This window comes from Lepidochelys kempii, chromosome 1, assembly GCF_965140265.1.
Source record: "Lepidochelys kempii isolate rLepKem1 chromosome 1, rLepKem1.hap2, whole genome shotgun sequence".
Lineage (NCBI taxonomy): Eukaryota > Metazoa > Chordata > Testudines > Cheloniidae > Lepidochelys > Lepidochelys kempii.
In genome coordinates, this window is record NC_133256.1 from 285,953,443 (window position 1) to 285,977,196 (window position 23,754).

General features: G+C 46.3%; 2 protein-coding genes across 2 annotated transcripts in view; both read right to left on the bottom strand.

Annotated features, from left to right (window-relative positions):
• Positions 1-4,998: 4,998 nt before the first annotated feature.
• Positions 4,999-19,216, bottom strand: LOC140905126 (uncharacterized). The gene is made up of 4 exons (XM_073327821.1): positions 15,681-19,216; positions 15,124-15,227; positions 14,007-14,171; positions 4,999-5,707 (listed from the first exon to the last, which is right to left on the bottom strand). Exons 1-4 carry the CDS (start codon positions 15,875-15,877, stop codon positions 5,187-5,189), a joined length of 987 nt encoding a protein of 328 aa, XP_073183922.1. The 5' UTR covers positions 15,878-19,216; the 3' UTR covers positions 4,999-5,186.
• Positions 19,217-19,407: 191 nt separating this feature from the next.
• Positions 19,408-23,754, bottom strand: part of CPSF6 (cleavage and polyadenylation specific factor 6) — an 82,462-nt gene continuing 78,115 nt past the window's right edge. Inside the window, exon 11 of the mRNA XM_073327815.1 lies at positions 19,408-19,473. The gene's annotated coding sequence lies outside the window, so the exon portion shown is untranslated. The remainder of the gene's footprint in view (positions 19,474-23,754) is intronic.

Sequence of the window (23,754 nt, forward strand, 5' to 3'; positions counted from 1 at the left end):
AAATTTTAAAGTTGTAAACTTTTAAAGTGCTATGTGGCATTTTCCTTCCCTCCTCCACCACCCCTCCTGGGCTACCTTGGTAGTCATCCCCCTATTTGTGTGATGAATGAATAAAGAATGCATGAATGTGAAGCAACAATGACTTTATTGCCTCTGCAAGCGGTGATCGAAGGGAGGAGGGCAGGGTGGTTAGCTTACAGGGAAGTAGAGTGAACTAAGGGGCGGGGGGGTTCATCAAGGAGAAACAAACAGAACTTTCACACCGTAGCCTGGCCAGTCATGAAACTGGTTTTCAAAGCTTCTCTGATGCGTACCATACCCTCCTGTGCTCTTCTAACCACCCTGGTGTCTGGCTGCACGTAACCAGCAGCCAGGCGATTTGCCTCAACCTCCCACCCTGCCATAAACGTCTCCTCCTTACTCTCACAGATATTGTGGAGCACACAGCAAGCAGTAATAACAGTGGGAATATTGGTTTCGCTGAGGTCTAAGCGAGTCAGTAAACTGCGCCAGCGCGCCTTTAAACGTCCAAATGCACATTCTACCACCATTCTGCACTTGCTCAGCCTGTAGTTGAACAGCTCCTGACTACTGTCCAGGCTGCCTGTGTACGGCTTCATAAACCATGGCATTAAGGAGTAGGCTGGGTCCCCAAGAATACATATAGGCATTTCAATGTCCCCAACAGTTATTTTCTGGTCTGGGAATAAAGTCCCTTCCTGCAGCTTTTGAAACAGACCAGAGTTCCTGAAGGTGCGAGCGTCATGTTCCTTTCCCGGCCATCCCACGTTGATGTTGGTGAAACGTCCCTGTGATCCACCAGAGCTTGCAGCACTATTGAAAAGTACCCCTGGCGGTTTATGTACTCGCCGGGTTGGTGCTCCGGTGCCAAGATAGGGATATGGGTCCTGTCTATGGCCCCACCACAGTTAGGGAATCCCATTGCAGCAAAGCCATCCACTATGACCTGCACATTTCCCAAGGTCACTACCCTTGATATCAGCAGATCTTTGATTGCGTGGGCTACTTGCATTACAGCAGCCCCAACAGTAGATTTGCCCACTCCAAATTGATTCCCAACTGACCGGTAGCTGTCTGGCGTTGCAAGCTTCCACAGGGCTATTGCCACTCGCTTCTCAACTGTGAGGGCTGCTCTCCTCTTGGTATTCATGCGCTTCAGGGCAGGGGAAAGCAAGTCACAAAGTTCCATGAAAGTGCCCTTATGCATGCGAAAGTTTCGCAGCCACTGGGAATCGTCCCAGACCTGCAACACTATGCGGTCCCACCAGTCTGTGCTTGTTTCCCGAGCCCAGAATCGGCATTCCACAGCATGAACCTGCCCCATTAGCACCATGATGCATGCATTGGCAGGGCCCATGCTTTCAGAGAAATCTGTGTCCATGTCCTGATCACTCACGTGACCGCGCTGACGTCGCCTCCTCGCCCGGTATCGCTTTGCCAGGTTCTGGTGCTGCATATACTGCTGGATAATGCGTGTGGTGTTTAATGTGCTCCTAATTGCCAAAGTGAGCTGAGCGGCCTCCATGCTTGCCTTGGTATGGCGTCCGCACAGAAAAAAGGCGTGGAACAATTGTCTGCCGTTGCTCTGACGGAGGGAGGGGCGACTGGCGACATGGCTTACAGGGTTGGCTTTAGGGAGCTAAATCAACAAAGGGGGTGGCTTTACATCAAGGAGTATTTCAGGCAGGACTTCACGGATGGTTCCAATAAGAAATGGTGCACCTAAGTTATTGTTCTTATTGGAACAAGGAGGTTAGTCTGGCCTCTGATTGATACATGGCTAGATTTACTTCGCTGCACCTTCTCTGTGAGTGATTGCAGTGTGACCTAGAGGAATTAGTCCCCTAGACGGGGGAGGGGGAGGAAGCAAATGAGTACAAAACAAATCTGGTCTATTTTTTGTTTTGATCCACTCCATCTATCTTTTACATCTTTGGCTAGCAGCAGACGGTGCAGAAGGACTGCATGCCATCCACATCTCATGGCTGCCCGGCAGAAGATGATGCAATAGGACTGCTAGCAATCCGTATCGCCTGCCTGCTCACCATAAGACAGTTCAATAGGACTGACTGCAGAACTAAAGAGAATGACCTGGTCAAGTCACTCCAAATTTAGTCCCTGCGCCCATGTCTGCCCAGGCGCTCCTGGCCAACATGGCCAGGAGCACCTCGGACATGATGATGACGGCTACCAGTCGTACTGTACCATCTGCTGCCACAAGGCAAGGGGTTGATGCTGCTGTGTGGCAATGGCATACCGCGTCTGCCAGCACCCAGGAGACATAGGGTGACAGTTACCTGAGCGGGCTCCATGCTTGCCGTGGTATGGCGTCTGCACAGGTAACTCAGGAAAAAAGGCGCGAAACGATTCTCTGCCCTTGCTTTCACGGAGGGAGGGCGGGAACAGGGGCCTGACGATATGTACCCAGAACCACCCGCGACAATGTTTTAGCCCCATCAGGTATTGGGATCTCAACCCAGAATTCCAATGGGCAGCGGAGACTGCAGGAACTGTGGGATAGCTACCCACAGTGCAACACTCCGGAAGTCGACGCTTGCCTCGGTCCTGTGGAAGCACTCCACCGAGTTAATGCACTTAATGCTCTTAGAGCATTTTCTGTGGGGACACACACACTCGAATATATAAAACCGATTTCTAAAAAACCGACTTCTATAAATTCGACCTAATTCCGTAGTGTAGACATACCCTTAGAGTTGCTCATGCCAAGCCACTGGCCAGGTGGCCTGGACATGAGGAGGGACCAGGGCCTTGTCAGATGCTCATATGATGCTCCTGGAAGTTGGTTTGCAGAATCAGACCCCACAAAGTTCTCACTTTCTAGAGTCCATTTTTATAGGAGTTTCTTCCTATGCCAGTCTATGGGAATTGCTTCATCATGCTGTTGCTGAATCAATCAGCAGATGGCACATTCCTGACGGCTCTGTGCTGCTAGATGTTATCTTGTTCTTTGGTTCTCCCATTCTTGAGGCTGTTGGGTGGATTCCAGTCTGCCCTCCAGGGGGTCCTCTGGTTATTTCCACTTGACGCCTCCTTCAGCCAATGGACACTGCGTTCTTAGGCTGGCACCTCGTGATCATTCAGTTATTATCCACACCAAGCATCCATCCACATACATCCTCTATCTCTATTTTAATCACAATTGTTAATACAACAAAAGGGCGGGGAGTCTCTGGGTGCTGTTTCTGTTGTTAGAGTATTGCTTTGAGTCTCTCTCTCTGTGAATTCAGACTCTGTCTTAGAATGTACTAACGCAATTAGCAGCTTGCAAGTTTCACACTTAGGGTATGTCTACACTACGGAATAAGGTCGAATTTATAGAAGTCGATTTTTTAGAAATCGGTTTTATATATTCGAGTGTGTGTCCCCCCACAGAAAATGCTCTAAGTGCATTAAGTGCACTGCAGTCAGTCCTATTGAACTGTCTTATGGTGAGCAGGCAGGCGATATGGATTGCTAGCAGTCCTATTGCACCATCTTCTGCCGAGCAGCCATGAGATGTGGATGGCATGCAGTCCTTCTGTCGTCAGTCGCCCCTCCCTTTGTCAGAGCAACGGCAGACAATCGTTCCGCGCCTTTTTTCTGAGCGGACGCCATACCAAGGCAAGCATGGAGGCCGCTCAGCTCACTTTGGCAATTAGGAGCACATTAAATACCAAACTCATTATCCAGCAGTATATGCAGCACCAGAACCTGGCAAAGCGATACCGGGCGAGGAGGCGACGTCAGCGCGGTCACGTGAGTGATCAGGACATGGACACAGATTTCTCTGAAAGCATGGGCCCTGCCAATGCATGCATCATGGTGCTAATGGGGCAGGTTCATGCTGTGGAATGCCGATTCTGGGCTCGGGAAACAAGCACAGACTGGTGGGACCGCATAGTGTTGCAGGTCTGGGACGATTCCCAGTGGCTGCGAAACTTTCGCATGCGTAAGGGCACTTTCATGGAACTTTGTGACTTGCTTTCCCCTGCCCTGAAGCACATGAATACCAAGAGGAGAGCAGCCCTCACAGTTGAGAAGCGAGTGGCGATAGCCCTGTGGAAGCTTGCAACGCCAGACAGCTACCGGTCAGTTGGGTATCAATTTGGAGTGGGCAAATCTACTGTTGGGGCTGCTGTGATGCAAGTAGCCCACGCAATCAAAGATCTGCTGCTATCAAGGGTAGTGACCCTGGGAAATGTGCAGGTCATAGTGGATGGCTTTGCTGCAATGGGATTCCCTAACTGTGGTGGGGCCATAGACGGAACCCATATCCCTATCTTGGCACCGGAGCACCAACCCGGCGAGTACATAAACCGCAAGGGGTACTTTTCAGTAGTGCTGCAAGCTCTGGTGGATCACAAGGGACGTTTCACTAACATCAACGTGGGATGGCCGGGAAAGGTACATGACGCTCGCACCTTCAGGAACTCTGGTCTGTTTCAAAAGCTGCAGGAAGGGATTTTATTCCCAGACCAGAAAATAACTGTTGGGGACGTTGAAATGCCTATATGTATTCTTGGGGACCCAGCCTACTCCTTAATGCCATGGCTCATGAAGCCGTACACAGGCAGCCTGGACAGTAGTCAGGAGCTGTTCAACTACAGGCTGAGCAAGTGCAGAATGGTGGTAGAATGTGCATTTGGACGTTTAAAGGCGCGCTGGCGCAGTTTACTGACTCGCTTAGACCTCAGCGAAACCAATATTTCCACTGTTATTACTGCTTGCTGTGCACTCCACAATATCTGTGAGAGTAAGGGAGAGACGTTTATGGCGGGGTGGGAGGTTGAGGCAAATCGCCTGGCTGCTGGTTACGCGCAGCCAGACACCAGGGCGGTTAGAAGAGCACAGGAGGGTGTGGTACGCATCAGAGAAGCTTTGAAAACCAGTTTCATGACTGGCCAGGCTACGGTGTGAAAATTCTGTTTGTTTCTCCTTGATGAAACCCCCCGCCCCTTGGTTCACTCTACTTCCCTGTAAACTAACCACCCTCCCCTCCTCCCTTCGATCATCGCTTGCAGAGGCAATAAAGTCATTGTTGCTTCACATTCATACATTGTTTATTCATTCATCACACAAATAGGGGGATGACTACCAAGGTAGCCCAGGAGGGGTGGTGGAGGAGGGAAGGAAAATGCCACACAGCACTTTAAAAGTTTACAACTTTAAAATTTATTGAATGCCAGCCTTCTTTTTTTGGGGCTATCCTCTGTGGCAGAGTGGCTAGTTGGCCGATGGCCCCCCCACAGCGTTCTTGGGTGTCTGGGTGTGGAGGCTATGGAACTTGGGGAGGAGGGTGGTTGGTTACACAGGGGCTGTAGTGGCAGTCTGTGCTCCAGCTGCCTTTGCTGCAGCTCAGCCATACACTGGAGCATACTGGTTTGGTCCTCCAGCAGCCTCAGCATTGAATCCTGCCTCCTCTCATCACGCTGCTGCCACATTTGAGCTTCAGCCCTGTCTTCAGCCTGCCACTTACTCTCTTCAGCCCGCCACCTCTCCTTCCGGTCATTTTGTGCTTTCCTGCACTCTGACATTATTTGCCTCCACGCATTCGTCTGTGCTCTGTCAGTGCGGGAGGACAGCATGAGCTCAGAGAACATTTCATCTCGAGTGTGTTTTTTTTTCTTTCTAATCTTCACTAGCCTCTGGGAAAGAGAAGATCCTGTGATCACTGAAACACATGCAGCTGGTGGAGAAAAAAAAAGGGACAGCGGTATTTAAAAAGACACATTTTATAAAACAGTGGCTACACTCTTTCAGGGTAACCCTTGCTGTTAACATTACATACATAGCACATGTGCTTTCATTACAAGGTCACATTTTGCCTCCCCCCACCGCGTGGCTACCCCCTCTACCCTTCCCCCTCCCCGTGGCTAACAGCGGGGAACATTTCTGTTTAGCCACAGGCAAACAGCCCAGCAGGAATGGGCTCCTCTGAGTGTCCCCTGAAGAAAAGCACTCTATTTCAACCAGGTGACCATGAATGATATCTCACTCTCCTGAGGATAACACAGAGAGATAAAAAACGGATGTTGTTTGAATGCCAGTAAACATACACTGCAATGCTTTGTTGTAGAATGAAAAGGAGTACTTGTGGCACCTTAGAGACTAACCAATTTATTTGAGCATAAGCTTTCGTGAGCTACAGCTCACTTCATCGGATGCATACTGTGGAAACTGCAGCAGACTTTATATATACACACTTACAGACTTATATACAGACTTTATATATACAGGAGAGTGCTGGCAGGACAGTGGGAGGAGGTATTGTTTCATATTCTCTGTGTATATATAAAGTCTGCTGCAGTTTCCACGGTATGCATCCGATGAAGTGAGCTGTAGCTCACGAAAGCTTATGCTCAAATAAATTGGTTAGTCTCTAAGGTGCCACAAGTACTCCTTTTCTTTTTGCGAATACAGACTAACATGGCTGTTACTCTGAAACTTGTTGTAGAATGATTCCCGAATACGTGCTACTGGCCTGGTGTGGTAAAGTGTCCTACCATGGAGGACGCAATAAGGCTGCCCTCCCCAGAAACCTTTTGCAAAGGCTTTGGGAGTACATCCAGGAGAGCCGCGAATGCCAGGGCAAATTAATCCTTTCACATGCTTGCTTTTAAACCATGTATAGTATTTTAAAAGGTACACCCACTGGAGGTCCCTTCTCTGCCTGCTGGGTGCAGGAAGCAGCCTTGGGTGGGTTCGGGGGGTACTGGCTCCAGGTCCAGGGTGAGAAACACTTCCTGGCTGTCAGGAAAACCGGTTTCTCCGCTTGCTTGCTGTGAGCTATCTACAACCTCATCATCATCATCTTCTTCGTCCCCAAAACCTGCTTCCGTGTTGCCTCCATCTCCATTGAAGGAGTCAAACAACACGGCTGGGGTAGTGGTGGCTGAACCCCCTAAAATGGCATGCAGCTCATCATAGAAGCGGCATGTTTGGGGCTCTGACCCGGAGCGGCCGTTCGCCTCTCTGGTTTTCTGGTAGGCTTGCCTCAGCTCCTTAAGTTTCACGTGGCACTGCTTCGGGTCCCTGTTATGTCCTCTGTCCTTCATGCCCTGGGAGATTTTGAAAAAGGTTTTGGCATTTCGAAAACTGGAACGGAGTTCTGATAGCACGGATTCCTCTCCCCAAACAGCGATCAGATCCCATACCTCCCGTTCGGTCCATGCTGGAGCTCTTTTGCGATTCTGGGACTCCATCATGGTCACCTCTGCTGATGAGCTCTGCATGGTCACCTGCAGCTTGCCACGCTGGCCAAACAGGAAATGAGATTCAAAAGTTCGCAGTTCTTTTCCCGTCTACCTGGCCAGTGCATCTGAGTTGAGAGTGCTGTCCACAGCGTTCACAATGGAGCACTCTGGGATAGCTCCCGGAGGCCAATACCGTCGAATTGTGTCCACACTACCCCAAATTTGAGCCGGCAAGGCCGATTTAAGCGCTAATCCACTTGTCAGGGGTGGAGTAAGGAAATCGATTTTAAGAGCCCTTTAAGTCGAAATAAAGGGCTTCATCGTGTGGACAGGTGCAGGTTTACATCGATTTAACGCTGCTAAATTCGACCTAAAGTCCTAGTGTAGACCAGGGCATAGAGGGAAAGAAACAGTTCCAAAAACCAAGAGACGTCTTAATTAGTAATACCCTGGAATTTAAACTATGGGGAATCAAACTCGTTTGTGATTTTAATTCAGAACTTCTTTAATATGATCCAACATTCTGTTAAAAGGACCAACAGTGAACTAAGAATATTATAAAGACAACGAATCATGGATACATAAAAACTGTTAAAGTGGGTGTTGGAGAGCAAGCAACAGTGGGTCATCCAACATCAGCTGCCAGAGGAGCAGATGCTGCAGCAGATTACAGTCCAGCAGAAGCAAGAACAGCAGCAGTTGCAGATATGAGAACTGGCAGTCCAGCTCCAAGCACAACAGAAGCATCTGGTCCTACAGCTGGCAGCACTAATAAAGCCCATAGGGCATCTAATACCACAGCGCTTGGGCCAGGCAGAGACAACTTCCCTGCAGGACTATCCATAAGGCTTATGAAGGTGGGCCCTGGGAATGACCCTTAGGCCTTCCTGGTTACCTTTGAGTGGGTAGCCAATGTGGAATGCTGATCAACAGAGCACTGGGCTACCTGGATGGCCCTATACTTGACTGGCTCCATGCAAGCAGCATACCGAAGCCTGGACCCCATGGACATGCTAGCCTACGCCAGAGTGAAGGAGGTCATAGTCAACCAACTGGGAATCAACTCCAAGACATACAGACAGAGGTTTCGAAAGGAGGAGTACCCTCCCAGACCCTGGCCATGAGTGGTGACCCAACATCTATGCGACCATTGCTGGTGCTGGCTGAACCCAGAGAAAGAGATGGAGGTTCAAGTGGCAGAGATGATAATGATAGAACAATTCACCCAGATTCTCACGACCAGGGGAAGAGAGTGAGTGAAATGCCATCAGCTATTGACACTGTTGGACGCGGTGACACTCATGGAAGATTACCTGGCCCAGCACTTACATGTAAGACCTGACAACTCGAGTGCTGAGATCCAGAAACCCTGGGAGTAAGCCCCCAAATCCTGGAGGCAGCTGGGCTAGGAAAGAAGACGGGACCACTAGTCAGGCCGACTCCGAAGGAAATACCCCTGGCCAGAGGGAGGAACCTGAGCCCTGACGCATCATGAAGGAGAGTCCAAGAGCTGCAGGGAGAGGGGTATGTGCCAACTGGAGGTCCCATGACTACAGAAAAGAACCCGCCAGCAGGGACCCCGAAAGGCCTATGCTTTGAATGTGGACAAGAAGGGCATTTCAGGTAAGAGTGCCTTTTTATGGATTGTAGCTATGGACTGCAAGCCCCCAAGCTTGGAAGAGAGGTCTGGGCAATCTTCTGCTCCCAGTGAGGCTCAATGGTACCCAGGCAATGGGCCTGGTGGACTCCAGGTTCAGTCAGGCTATTATCTGGACCAGTCTCATAGAATCCCCCGACAAGGCAGGGATACCCATCTACCTCCAGTGTATCCACAGGGATGTGTGACCCTACCTGGCAACCAAGGTATGCCTCGAAGTGAAGGGCTATATGGCGACATGCCCAGTCGGCCTAGTGGACACCTTGGCCCAGTGTTTCTCAAATGCGGCCACTGTGCGGCATGCAGCAACCAGGGGCTTTTCTTGCTGCCACAGCCTCCTGGGCTGTGGAGGCGGGGCGGGGGGGAGGGAAGTGGCAAAGTAGTGGCCCCTCCCTGTTGCTTCTGGATGCATTACCTTGGTGTTGGTTACTGGGGCTGCTCGCAGGGGTTAGGCCCGCTCTGGAGACATCTGGGGCACAGTGCTGGAGGAGCTAGCAGACAGTGAGTTCCCCACCTTCCCAGGGGTGATGGGGCTCAGGCTTTGGGCTTCAGCCCAGGGGTGGTGGGGCAGCAGGCTCTTACCACAAGACTTCAGGCTCCAGCCCTGGGCTCCAGCTGTGCAACAGCCGACCCTAGGCTCCAGCCACCCGGCTTCGGACTCCATCCCGGGCCCCATCCCCCAGCTGTGGGATGTTGGGATCTGGCCACAGGGCTTCGGGTTCCAACTCCCTGCTGCCTCCCCCAGCCCCCTACCCACTCACCCCATCACCCCGAACCCCCACTGCCTCCCCCAATCCCCCACAGGCTTAATTTGTCCCCAGGCTTGCTAGGGCTGAGTAAGTCTGCTGTGAAAAGTGATATTAACAAACATACAGGTATCACTTTTCACAACAGACTTACTAGCTAGCAATAAATAAATTACAATGATTTGGATGTGTATATGTCCATATTTAGTTGGTTTTCCTAAAGCTAATCAAGTATTAGACCGCACTCTAAGGCCACCAAAAAATTTGTCCTGAGAACCCTGGTAGCCCTGGGATGGGACTGGAGGTGATTTGGGGAGATCCTGAAGTGATGGAGCAGCAAACACCATGTGGAGACCAACCCACGCCCAAAAGTGAGGAGGCTTATGGATCAAGATGAGACAGAGGAACCAGATGAGGGCCCCTCAAACCTGGCAGAGGTGCCGGTGATCCAACGTGAGACTACGGAGGCTTTGAACAAGACGGGCAATAACTGATTGATGGAAGATGGGGACTTTGTGTGGGAGCAATGGGAAGACCAGACCCTGAGCCATGCTTGGGAACAAATAGTCACCCCTGAAGGAGAAAGGAAAGGAGGCCCATGGACACCACAAGGGCCTCACTTTGAAGTCCAGAACAAGCAGCTGTACTGGATAGTGAGAGACCCCCCACACCCCTGCAAACGCAGGAAACACTGCGTCAGCTACTTGTGCCTAAGAGATTTCTACGGGAGATACTGTGCCTGACCCACTCAGTGCTGCACTGGACACCTGGGGCACGAGAACACTACAATGGATGGCCCTCATATTTTTTTGGGTCATGCATCCACCAAGAAATGTGTGAGTTTTGTGCCTCATTCCCTGAGTGTCAACTCACAGGACTCAAAGTGGTGCTGACGGCCCACATCCTGATCCCTGCAGTGGGAGTACTGTTTGAACGGATAGGGATGGATCTGGTGGGACCCCTGGAGAAAAGTTCATCCAGGTTCTAGTACATACTGGTGATTGTAGACTACATCATCTGGTATCCTGAGGCCATCCCACTGGGTATGATGAAAGTGCCCACCATAGCAGGTGAGCTCATGAAGGTCTTTGCCAGGGTTGGGATCCCAAAAGAAATTCTGTTGGACAGGGGGTCCAATTTCTCATTCAAGCTGATAAAAGAGCTGTGTGAATTACTTAAGATCCTGGCCCACAAGATGTCTGTATACAATGTTAATACTTTAAATGTCATCTTAAGGCTTCAGAATTAACATCCCATTGAGAACAATGGAGACGTTCACACCTCTCAGAGCTATTGTTTCTGGTTGTGTGCAGATTCTGGAAGGCACCACTGAACTGATTCCCACTGTGCATACTTTTAAGGCATTTTTACTGCCATGAAAGCTAGAAAGGGGGTGGTGGTGGTTGTTTGTTTTTGTTTTTCTTAGGCATTTCTCTAATTATGGAGCAAGATCAGGATCTAGTATTTTCAACACATCCTTCCCTGTGATTTATTATGATCTGTGGTTGCCCTTTCAGTTTAGAGCAGAACAAAATGAAACAAACAAAAGATTTTCTATGAAATAATTTACCAGTTCAGAAAACCCAGTTCAGAATAATAATTTACCAGTTCAGAAAACCCAGAAATGTTTTAGTTTATCAGCATAGGATATTCTTGGAGCAGAAAGTGCATTTTACCAATGGATATTAACACAAACTTGTATCGTGTCATCAAACCAGGCTTTTAAAAAGTGTATTAGTGACATCTATTGGCATGAAAATTTTGTCATTGCATATTTGCATGTACCAGCTAGAGATATGGATACATTAATATATGATTATTCTAATGATAATCCTTGTGTAAAATTGTAATAAAAATGATCAATACTGCAAATGTTATGGGGAAAATCTGCACCCATTAGGATGGGGCTGAGCAGCAATAATAATATGGCCTTTTGGCATCAGCAGCAGCATAGGAAGTTTTGAAGTAACATTTTAAGTTCCCCTCCGTAGTAAAGCTTGTAGGGTAAAGGCCCAGATATTCCCCGTCAAGCTGAAATATCCTTTTCAAACTGAAAGGTCTTGTAGTAACAGCCTATTCAGCCTATTTATACAATTTCAGAACGACTTCAAAAGTGTGTGGAATAGAACTAAAGAATTCAGAGAGATGTTGATGAATTTGACTGTGCCATTTAAGAACACTTTTTTTTAAAAAAAAGGCGAAGGCAGGGAAGGTATTCCGGGCCAGATTTTCTGGTGCATCAGAACTGAACTTGTCACAGCAGAGAAGAGGAGGGAGCCATCAGACAGCTCATTACAGACATCAGATTACAGCTCCCTGATTTCTCTTGTCTGTTGTGCCCCAACTCCAGTGGAGAGCTAACTCTGCCAGCTGGTAACAGTCTCTGAGGGAGCATCTGCTCGCTGGGGTTTGCAGGAGTGCTGGGTGTCCCTCATGAGTGGAGGACTCATGTGCTTCCATACCTTGTTAAACTGGGACCAGCGTGTGTGTTTGTGATGTGGCCAGTGTAAGAGGTCCAGTGTTCTTAACTATTCACTGCTTTGCTATTAAGTGCTTGGGTTATGTAAACCATATGATGAGTGACACGAGTGTATTTGCTTAACAACCTTAACAGATTTTTTTAAAATCCATGTGTGTGTTTTTGGAATATAATTATATATAACACATTACAATTCCCCACCATATTTTTACAAACTATGATACTCAAGAGATAAACCATGTAGGTCTCCCTAACGACATGATTCTCTCACATTCTTTCTTTCATCATGCCAGGGCCAGTTCTTCAAGGGCCCAATCTCATATTCAGTTTCTCTTGTATATTAACCAATAATCACAACAACTATGTGCAAAGTAAGTAATTGTATTGAGTGTAATGAATGTGAGCTCTCCAGCAAGATGACATAATACTACTAATTAGCACAATAAAATAGTAGCAGGATCTCAGAGGAAAAACAGATCTGACTTACCTTGATGTGTCTATATAATATATATAGTCATACATCTTTTGAACTTTGTATAACACAAAATAAGTTACCATAGCTCGTTACACAGAAAGATCCACAGTCTTACCAGCAAGGAGTAAAATATTTGCATTTCACTAGTCAGTTCCCCTGCAAACCTCTCTCCTGAGTTTGTTTTCTTTTGAACATGATTAATTGTAAAAGGGAAGCAAGCAGAGGGAACGTTTTGCTCTATGTGAAAAGCTGCTTATTTGCAAGGGAACCAAGCCGGTATAAATCCCAACATTTTACAGCTTGCAGCCCTTGATCCACCAGGAGACATCTCGTCCTCTGCAGTACTTTTTCCACACCACCCTGTGTGAGTTAAAAATCATGTTAATTGATTATGGCAAGTTCATCCATTAGTGCAGAGCCCCTTCGCCCCCCAGAAAAAACAACACTTTAAATTTATGTACTTTTAACTTTTCTGCAGCGAGCCAAGCTAATATACAAGTAATTTGCTACTGGCCCAATCCTGGCACAGCGCCTGACTACTTTGCATGGCCCCACTGGGTCCTGGAGCTATGCATGCCTTATTCAATCCTGAGTCTGCCAACACTTCCTAAAAGGTTGCCACATGGTTGTCAAAGGCCCATTTAGGAGCTGCTATTCCTGCCGCAGAAGATTGGTGTATTTGTACCACTGCTCTCTACTGGATGGAATCAAATTTACTCTGTTTTGTGCCATAAGCTCTATCCTGCTAAATAGAACTAACACACATTCCCTTTTAGCTCCAGCTGGAGGAGGCTCAGATGATGTACATTCTCTCCCCACTGCTGCGTCACAGAGACATAATCTTGAGGCTCTTGGTAGTTATGGATTTGTTCCCTTGGTGTTTGAACTGGGATTTGAACACCTGGGAACCTCACATGTTCAAGAAATACATTGCTCTAAGTAGTCTCCCCCTAAGTTTACACATAGACCCATACAAGTATGTCACTATTATTAGTTCTTGTAATAGTTTTAAACACACCATGCACTCATGCCATTGGAAGCGCAAACAATTCACTTTGTACAGTTTACACGTGCTGTAATGTCTGCTGCCAGTAAGGCTAAAAAAGAAATATAGTGGTAAAAACAGTGGGAGAAAAAAAAAACATTTTCCTCTTCATTTTTTTGAATCAGTCATCTTAAAACTGATACAGAAATTAGTTTTTATTATTATTATTATTATTTATTAATCAATCAACTTCATTGCTGTGGCATCTAAGGACCAACCAAGAATGGGGCCTGTGGCGTTAGGCACTGTGCAAGCACAGATGAGCAGATGGTCCTTTTTTTGAAGAGCTTCCAATACAAAAGAGAGACAGACCCATGGTGGGAGAAAGGGATATAACACACACACAGAGTGAACAATGTGACTGTGTCAAGCACATTACTTTGCACCTACCATGACACTGGATTCCACAGCCGTTCTTGGCTCTTGGAGTCTTGCCATCATTACACCACCAGCGGCTGTTGATTTGAAAAATCCCATAGTCCATGCTTCTGGAAGGTTTGTTAGAATGCGTGGCACGTGTGTTAAGGCTGCTCTCGTATCTTGCTGCGCACACCCCTGTGAAGGTTCCGTTAAAAAAATAAATAAATAACCACACACAGATTGATGTAGTCTATCTGCCGATAAAAACTCCTCATAGCTTGATATTTTACAGAAATATGGATCTGAACACCCCATATCACTGGTTTGTAGATGATGCAAATGATTATTTTATACAAAGTACACACAGCCAGTTGTTATTCCTTTTATACTGATGAGATTCACATCCTTATTAAATTTGATGAGTAAGAAAAACCATTCTACATTCTACCATTGATTGTCATCTGAACACTGCATGGGGCCTATATTTTTGAAGGAAACACCAGTGATTTGGGGTAAAATGCTATAGAGATAGAAACATCTTTCTAAAGAAAATATTATTAACATGCAAATCAAAACCAACAAATATTACTAAGGAAAGACATGGGGAAATGTCAACTTTTCTCTGGCAGGGAATGGCTCTGCATGTAATGAATAAAGGTTGCCTTTTGCCTTAACGCTCATAAAATGCAGTTAAGTGAGCTGGAACATTTCTTTCCCGCTGTTTCCAACGGGGAGGATCAATGGTGAAAGACCAACTGCAGAGAGGGCTCCAAGTGGCCATTAGCATATTAATACTGTGTTGGCCAGTCCTGCTGAAAATAGGTTTAAACCACAGCACCGGCTGAAGTTTTATCTACACTAGTGCCCTCACCTTTGTTTCCAGGGGTGGTACTGCATAAATATTAGCAATGATGGTAAACTTTAACCAAAGCACCCTTATTCTTTCCTCATTTACAGTAAGTGGATCTGAATTAGTCAGGTTAGAAAGAAGGATTCTTTGATTTGAGATATTCAGGGATGCATAAACATCATGTGTGTTTAACTCTCTGGATTGTGGCTCAGAACACAGGTAAACAAACCTTAAAAACAAACTGGTTGAATAATCATTGATTAGCAAGGATGATACGAAATTAAGAACGGCCCTCACCCTTCTCTCTCCCGTTTGAATTGGGGTTTTGAGATGCTGCTGGTGATCCTCCCACCCTGGCCTTGTGCTGTGGTCTGCATCCCAAGTCCTGTTTCCCTGCTCTGCTGCAGTGAGGATCAAAGAGCAGAGCGTGAGAAGGGTGCAGACATCAAACGTGGGATTGTACAAAGGCTATAACTAGGAATAATGCAACGGAATGGGGGGAAGGGTCTCTCAGACTGGTGTCAGAAAAGGTTCCTGACAGTGCAATCTGTTAAACTGTGGGAGGGTTTCAGGGAAGAAGTGGTATTCCCATTGCTTGGGACATTTTAAACAAGACTGAGCACAGCTGTAGGCGATACACTGCAGGGAACCAGCCTGTGCTGAGAAGGACAGACTAGATAACCTAGGAGGGTTTTCCATCTCTAATGTCTAGGATCAATTCAATGGGTAAATCACCTGCCCACCCTCTGAACCACATGGACATCTCCTCCAAGGCAGCAGACTGACTGTGTCCCAGGCTGTAGCCCTGGTACCCATCCAGCCCAAGCCTTTTCATTGCTCTTGCCAGCTCGCACCTTTTGCAGATCTTCCCACGAGCAGCCAGGGGTAGGAGGAAAAGCCCCAGGATTAGTAAAACCTTCATGCTGGCAGCGTAGCAAACCCAGGCTCCTACCACTGAGACTAAAAGGAAAGAGAGATGCTGGTGAGACTGTAATCTCCTCTCCGCCACACTTGAACTCTCCATTTCCTGAGCGATGTGGAAACAGGCCATGAGCAGCCTGGACGTTTCTCAATACTCTTGGGCTCACTGCCCAGAAGTTAAAATCGCTTAGCTATGGGGAACGGGCTAGCTCACTCACCTGGTGTTTTATTGCTAGATCCCTGCTACAATTCTGACTCAGGACCTACAGGCCAAAGGTGGTTACCATTTGATGGCTGTTACAGTGGCTTATAAAGAGTTAATGATCAGAGACCAGTTCCTGTTGGTTAACTCTGACTGGCTTTTGAAATTCAGGATTAGCGTATGGAGTTCATGGAAGAACGAACAAGCAAGAGCCAATATAAATCTGCATGTTTCTAAAAATCCTGTTACCTTCAAAATGTTTTGTTTCAGCAGCTTTGCATGACAAACTACAAATACTTTGATAGCTGGGTTAAAAGATTATCTCATCATTTACTGTGGCATTTACAAATTCTGCTATGTATTTCGATCTGCAGTGTGGTCTAGTGGACAGAGGACTGGGCTGAGATCCAGGAGATCTACAGTCTAGTTCAAACTCTGCCTTTGGGCTGCAGGCAAGTTACTTCACCCCGCCTCAGTTTCCCCATACACAGAAAGGGCATATTTATACTTACCTCTTTTATGAACTACAGATGACATGCTCTGTATAATTGTTAGGTATTACTATTCTGATCAAGAGCTATTTTGTGACTTACAATAATAAGTCTCACTAATGACTGGCTTTCTATACCCTAAAGGAACAGTTTATAATATATAATTTTTTCCAGTGGTGGGAGACCACCTTTATTACAGGGATGTGTGCTAAATTAGGGCACTAACATTCTTTACACTGATACCAACAGGGCCTGCATAGCACATCTAAAATCCCTCTAGTACTTTGGAGACTCTGATCTGTAAATTTAAAAAAAACATGCATGAATGGGAATTTTGTCTGTATACATACTACAGTCTCAGCCCCTGAGATTTCTGTTTCTGTAACACTGTAGAACGCCAGTAGCCACGCTATAGTTAATGTTGTCACTCTATTTCCATCACAAGCCTGATTTGGGCCACTCCAGCTAGTGTGCCCCACCCCAGGAATGTCAGCTTCGAAACTGATAAAATAGGCCCGAGAGGGAAGACTTTATTAAAAAAAACCTGAAATGAATTGGACATCTTAAACGCAGAAGTTCAGAAACAAACATTATTCGGGGGAGGGTGTATATATATTTGTCACTCTGAAGTAAAAAAAATTTGGAGATCACATTTAGGTGACTGAGTACATTGTATGCTAGCCAGAGTTGAGTCTAGTTTGGGCACCTCAACTATGATTTTCCACACTTCCCAGTGTATGAATTTCCCTGAATTTCACGAGTTTATCTATTTCTTTTGGCTAGTGATAAGGTGCTTGTAGGGATTTATTGCACTGGAGTTGCTGAAATGTACCGTCAGCATTAACTTCACCTGAACATATTTTTCCCTAGAATAATCCTTTCAAATGAGGGGATTATGAACTCTGATCAGATGTTGTAACATCCCAACATCTAAAGCTAAAAACTATATTCAAATGGACTAGAGACTCCTTCACTTAGGGTTTGTTCTTTATTATTATGAAAGCAAGGATGGCCCAGTGGTTGGGGCATTGGCTTGGGGAGACGGGGTTCAATTCCCCATTCTGCCACAGATTTCCTCTGTCATTTGGTCTCTGTGTGCTTTCGCTCCCTACCTTGTGGGGGTGGCATGCAGTGCTCACATACTTCGATGATGAGAGCCATTTAAATGCCATAGATGGATTATATGTGCTACAGTTTCCACATAAACACAGCTAAAATGCTCCATTCTTAGCCTCCAGGCCTAGATTTGTACCTTACTAAATTTATACATGATAGGAAAACAAAACCCACCCCAGAACACTACTGTATTGTTTTTCATCTTAATCAGGAGAATTGTGCAAATATGGGCAGGGAAGAGAACAACACTATGAAGAAAGCCCTTTTCGGAAATCCTAAATCGGTATTTCTAACTCCTTTTACAGTAAGAAAGAAAAACATACATTGTTTCATTTCCTCATTCATCTGTCAACAGTTTGATTTTAACAGAGCACTGTGAAGTTTGTCAAGCTGGGTGTAAAAATATATGTCTGTAGTCCCATTTGTGTCAGTGTAATATCAGGTCCAATACTGTCTTCAGTATGACAGGTTTCAGAGTAGTAGCCGTGTTAGTCTGAATCCGCAAAAAGACAAGGAGTACTTGTGGCACCTTAGTCTCTAAGTACTCCTTGTCTTCAGTATAAATCACAGGTTATTCCTGGATGGGGAGAGGACAGGATCCTTCAAGCCATTTTTGGACCAACAAGATCTTTCCTTTCACATTTTTTCTTCTACCTACTATTCTAAAGACTTGGGAGCCCTAGGCCCAGATCCTGTATGGTATTTAAGTGCTTAACTCCCATTGATAGCTATGGGGCTCTCCCCAGAGGCCATCAACACCAGTGCAACCAAAGGGATTACTGGTTCAAGATGCTTCCCCTTTCCTTAAGTCCCTGGCAGTGGGGGCTAAGCACATGTTCTGCACAGCATTGCTATGCAGTGCTATTCCTTTCCCAGGCTGGCTGAAACACTGAAGACCAAGGGCCAGATGCTGAGCTGGAACAAATCCGTGACTTCAATGGTGCTACACCAATTTACATCTGCTGATGATCTGGCCTGAAGTTGGAGAGTTCTTTTCCATACAAAGTATGGCCAGCCAGGAGAGCCCTAAACAATGTTGTTCAGGAATTCCTAACTTCATGAAGTATGAAACATGTCAACCATGGCAATTTAGTGAAGATAATACCCCAACCCTGTCATTTTAAATGTTGATTTGGGGGGTATTTATAGTCTGACCTTTGAGTCTTTGTATGTGATAGACATTTATATTGTGTTTTTCTCCAAAAAGCCAAAGCACCAGACTAGTTACAAAACTGTAATCAGAGAACATTGCATTCACTGTTGAATGCAACCTTTAAACACTGTACAGCAGCACGACAGTGAAGAATTCTGTGTTCGTTGCAAGTTCTCGCTGAACGTAGACAGCCAGAATGGAATCACCCCACTGGAATCTGACTGGAGTTTAAACCATTCTTGCTAACTCTTCTTAAGTCTTCAGAAGCAGGGCTGTGCTGCCATTTTTAACAGTGGGCTCCCTCAAAAGTGTGCCATTCCCAGGGTAAAATACTCCCCCTTACCCTCCCCATGCCCTCAAACATAAAACTTCATTTCTACACCCTTTCCCCCAACAAATAATCCTCAACGACAGAAAACGCCACCACCACCCTTTTCCTGGCCCATCACCTCTTGACTCACTACGTTTTCCCCAACCCGCCATCTCATAGAAGGCTCCTTGAGGTGGTTCCCCTACCTGGCAGCTCTTCCTGACAGAAGTAGCAATGATGGCAGGTGGTTGTCCTGTGGCCTCTGATGGCAGCAATTCTGGTAGGTAGGGGTGATGTCCTGCAGCCTGGGAGTTGTCCCTTCTGTGTTGATGGTTGGTTGGGAATTGAGTCCCCTTTGTTTCTTAAAAGTAGATGGCTCTTCTCTGACATGAGGGGGAGGTGTGGGAGTGGGTCTCCGGTGGCTGTTTGGGGTCAGGAAGGGGGTATCTCCTGCCTGTGATGGGAGTCAGATTAGAGAGTGGATGTTCTTTGTGTGGTGATGGAGGGGAGTAGGGCTCCAAGCCCTTCCCATACCAGCTCTTCCTATTCAGGCGTTAGAGGGAAAGGGGAGGGTTTCTAGACGCCCATGCTGTGCAGCTGCACTACTCTGGTGTACCAGTTTACCTCCCACCCTAGCACAGTGGCCAGCAAGGATTGTGGGATGCGAGGACTTAGCAAAATGCTAGAGGATGCAGGGGGGGAATTCCCCTGAACAGCGCTCACACCAGGCATTTGGGTGTGGCTAGCACAGGATAAAGAATGGATTTTTTGGTTTGTTGCCAATTTTGAAAAATGGAAAAAAAAGTTGGTTTTGGGTCAGAAAGAAAATGAAAATTTCCAGCAAATGAAAAAGTAAAACAAAATTCATTTCTGACCAAACAAAATGTTTTGTTTTGATTTTAACTCTTTTAAAATGTTCTTGAATTTTTTAGCTAAAATTAAAGGAATTTTTGAAACAAAAATGAAACATTTAAGAGTCTTTTCGATTTTTTGTTTGTTTTTATTCAAAATGAACAATTTGGTGAAATCCACACGAATTCGCAAAACACTTTGGTGTCACTGAATCCGCATTTTTCCCTGAAAAAAGTTTTGGCTGAAAAATGTCACCCAACTTCAGGTGCAGGAGCTTCCTGAGTGAGCATCATCAATCAGCTGGCTGGCTCCTAGCTTCAAAGGGGGCTAAACATTTTAACAAGCAGCTGTATCATTCTGGAGGACCAGTGAAATAAATGCCCTCTCGGGTCACTGAGTTATCTTCATTATGAGCACACCAGCAGGCATGATGTAAGGATTTTGGGAAGAATTAGTAAGATGACTATTCAGGTACACCCCATCCATCCACCCACTTATACTTTATTTATTCATTTTACGTCAGTACAGTGTGTGTATGGGGGACAGGAGAGGATCTTTAGAGATGAACCAAGCTGTTTATTCCTTTCTACCCTAGCAATTACTGTACATCAATTTATAGTCTCCAGGTTATTTGTGCAATTAGAAGGCCTAAAGACTCACTTTTTATTTTAAACAAAAGCCAAAATTCTCCCTCCTGGACCTGCAAAGCCACCTGCTTTTAACAAAGGGCTCCCACAAGCCCCTGCAGATCCCCTCCTGCTCATCACAACTGCATTGTAGAAGTTATCAAGAGGGAAACAGGAGCTTCGGGCAGGAGAAAACTGGAGGGATAGGCAGCTGGGTGCTTTTTGCAGCTTGGGCAGTAACACGTTGGAAACGTGGGGTAAGGAAATAGGCTGGAGGTTTCTATTAAAATGATCCTCATTAAAATAATTTACAATGTTAATGCTTCAAACGTCATCTTAAGGCTTCAGAATTAACGTAATATTAAGAACAATGCCGCTGTTCACACCCCTCTGAGCTACTGTTTCTGGTTGTGTGCAGATTCCGGAAGGCACCACTGAATTGATTCCCACTGTGCATACTTTTAAGGTATTTTTACTGCCGTGAAAGCTGGAAAGGGGGTGATTGTTAGTTTTTTTTTGGTTGCTTTTCTTGGTTGTTTTCTGAAAGGTCAGGATTTTGACGCATGGTTCTGCAGCAAGGTGTGGATTAGAAATAATAAATATGGTTATAGCCAAGCAGACAAAAAAGCATAAATGACCCCTGAGAAAACAGACTAATCTCCACCTGTCACCTTGAGTTTTCTGTAGAGTTGTACCAAATATTGAACTCAAAAATTAATAATACCCGAAACATCTTTTTTTCAAGCTAAACTGAAGCTTCTGTATACATGAAACGTGTTAATGTCAAAGTTGAGCATGTGAATTTCTTGAAGTGTTTGCTAGCAACAAACATTTCAAGGCACTTTTTCTTTTCCTTAAGTGGATTGTTTGGCAATAGTTAGATGGTATTTCTTCAGCTACCCTTTGATCAGAGCCATTTCAATTCACATTTCTCTGGAAGGAGAGTGCATTTCATTTCTCTCTCTCTCTGAAATAGTCAGAAAATAATTAGTGCCTATTAGTCTCCCATGTTTTGAGATTCTAGACTGTAATTTCATGGCCTGGGAGCAGCTTTTTCCTCCCCAGCAGTTGAGAGTCTAAAGAAGCCTCATATTATAGGCATAGTCACTCTCCGTATGGCCCTGAGGCTACTGCTCTGTAGAATTTTCATACTACTTCTACTACTATTGGTGACTCACACTGATCACGGTGTCCCCTGGGGGGGGGAGAGGGGAGAGAGAGACGACCTCCTGAAAAGGTTTCTCTTGATCAGATGTGGCATGAGAAACAGTCCTCATAACATGAAGAAAGTGAAGAGCAGCAAGGACAATTCTGCATTCCCAAAAGAAGAATGTGCCTCTGTCTGAGCACTATCACCAAAGGACCATAGCCAGAAGGCTTGGCCTAGGGGGCTACAGGATAAATTCCTCAATATTGGCTCCCTTCCAGCGTGGCCATTCCACATCCAAACCTCAGAATGTGGCTGCCCACAGACATAGGTGTAATTTACCAAACATAATAGGAAGACCAAGCATCTGGGAGGCTCTCCGAACCAGAAGGTGGGGCTGGTGGTGCACGTAAAAGATGCTGCTTTCTTTCAGACTGGGAAAGAAGGATTCTTCTGACACGTTAATTCATCTACACATAAACAAGCTCCTCCCTCCCCCATGGGAATCATGATAGACCGGCGCACACCGATGAGGAGTGGCAGCCAAACATTAGTACCCGTGAAAAGACTACAGGTGGACACTACGCCATGCTCCAGGACAAAAGCTGCATTAGTGCAAGTAAGGCTATTGCTCTGATGGCCCAACAGGAGCAGCAGCATCACACCAACATGCTGCTGCAGCTGTGGTTCCATTCCCCCCTATTATTTTCACTGATACCGGAGTCTGCCGCACAGAGCATTTACTGTGAAGTTACTGCTCTTTGCTCTGGCTTGCCTAGTCTAAATAACATCATGCTCACCCCACCTCCCTGTTGCTTCGTGCCAAAAATGTTGCCACTCAGCTACCGGGTGATCTCATTTATTGACTAAAAGAAGGATGTGAGAAAGATCAATTCATCTCACAATGGCCACATGAACCAGCTGTCACACCATTAAGCATCTCTATGGGAGCTAACCCAGTTTGGTCAGCTTTGTGGAGGCCGGTCAGCCCCAGGGGGAACTGCAGCAGCATTCACTAGAATGGCTTAATGTGCATGTGCAATTTCAGAATAACCACAGTAGCAGATAAAATCTGTTGCATAAGCTGAGTGGTAGGTAAATTCCTCAGCCACCCCGGATCCACAGACTATCCTTGAACCATGGGGTCAAGGTGGTGCATTACAGCAGGTTTGTCCATAGACCCTGTTTTGCAGACTCCGGGACAATCCCAGCTTCTCTGGCAATGGAGGGATCCTCCGGCAGCAGAACTGATGCAGTTCAACTGCATGGGAAGGAAGAGGATTTGAGAGGTGCACTTCATGCCCAGCGCAAAGCCCTGCTCTGCAGGGATAGGACCACAGCATCCACTGATGTGCATCACAGGATCCTCCCCACAACAGGGACAAGGAGAATATAAAGGCGGGGAGGCTCTTCCAGCCATTGAGCTGCAGTAACTGCCACTGAGTAGCAGAGAGGGGAGAATTTCTCCCCACAATTGCCTGTGCATGGCCTGGCTATTTAAGACTTCGGTTAAAAAGTGCACCACTTCTCCTTCTAGTTCCTCATGCTCAGCTGTGAGCGAAGGGGGGTTCACGCATGCTTCAGTGCACGGAACAGTCATTTCTCCAAACCTTTGCAAAATAAGTATTAAATTCAGTGGTGGCAGGTGACAGAACGAGGAGCAATGGTCTCAAGTTGCAGTGAGGGAGGTCTAGGTTGGATATTAGGAAACACTATTTCACTAGGAGGGTGGTGAAGCACTGGAATGGGTTACCTAGGGAGGCGGTGGAATCTCCTTCCTTAGAGGTTTTTAAGGCCCGGCTTGAAAATGCCCTGGCTGGGATGATTTAGTTGGGGATTGGTCCTGCTTTGAGCAGGGGGTTGGACTAGATGACCTCCTGAGGTCCCTTCCAACCCTGAGATTCTTTGGTTCTATGCAGTTCAGGGAAGCTCAGCTTCTCCTTTGGCCCCACAGTAAAGTGATCACGTTCCTCCCCTTCTACCATCAGCACGCTACCTTAGACAGAAAAGCCAGGTCACAGCCGTATTATCGCATTGCTGTGGGATGAGGGCATCGGGAGAAGATTGGTGAGAGAGACTCAATTTTTTTTTTTAAACTACTCAAAAAACT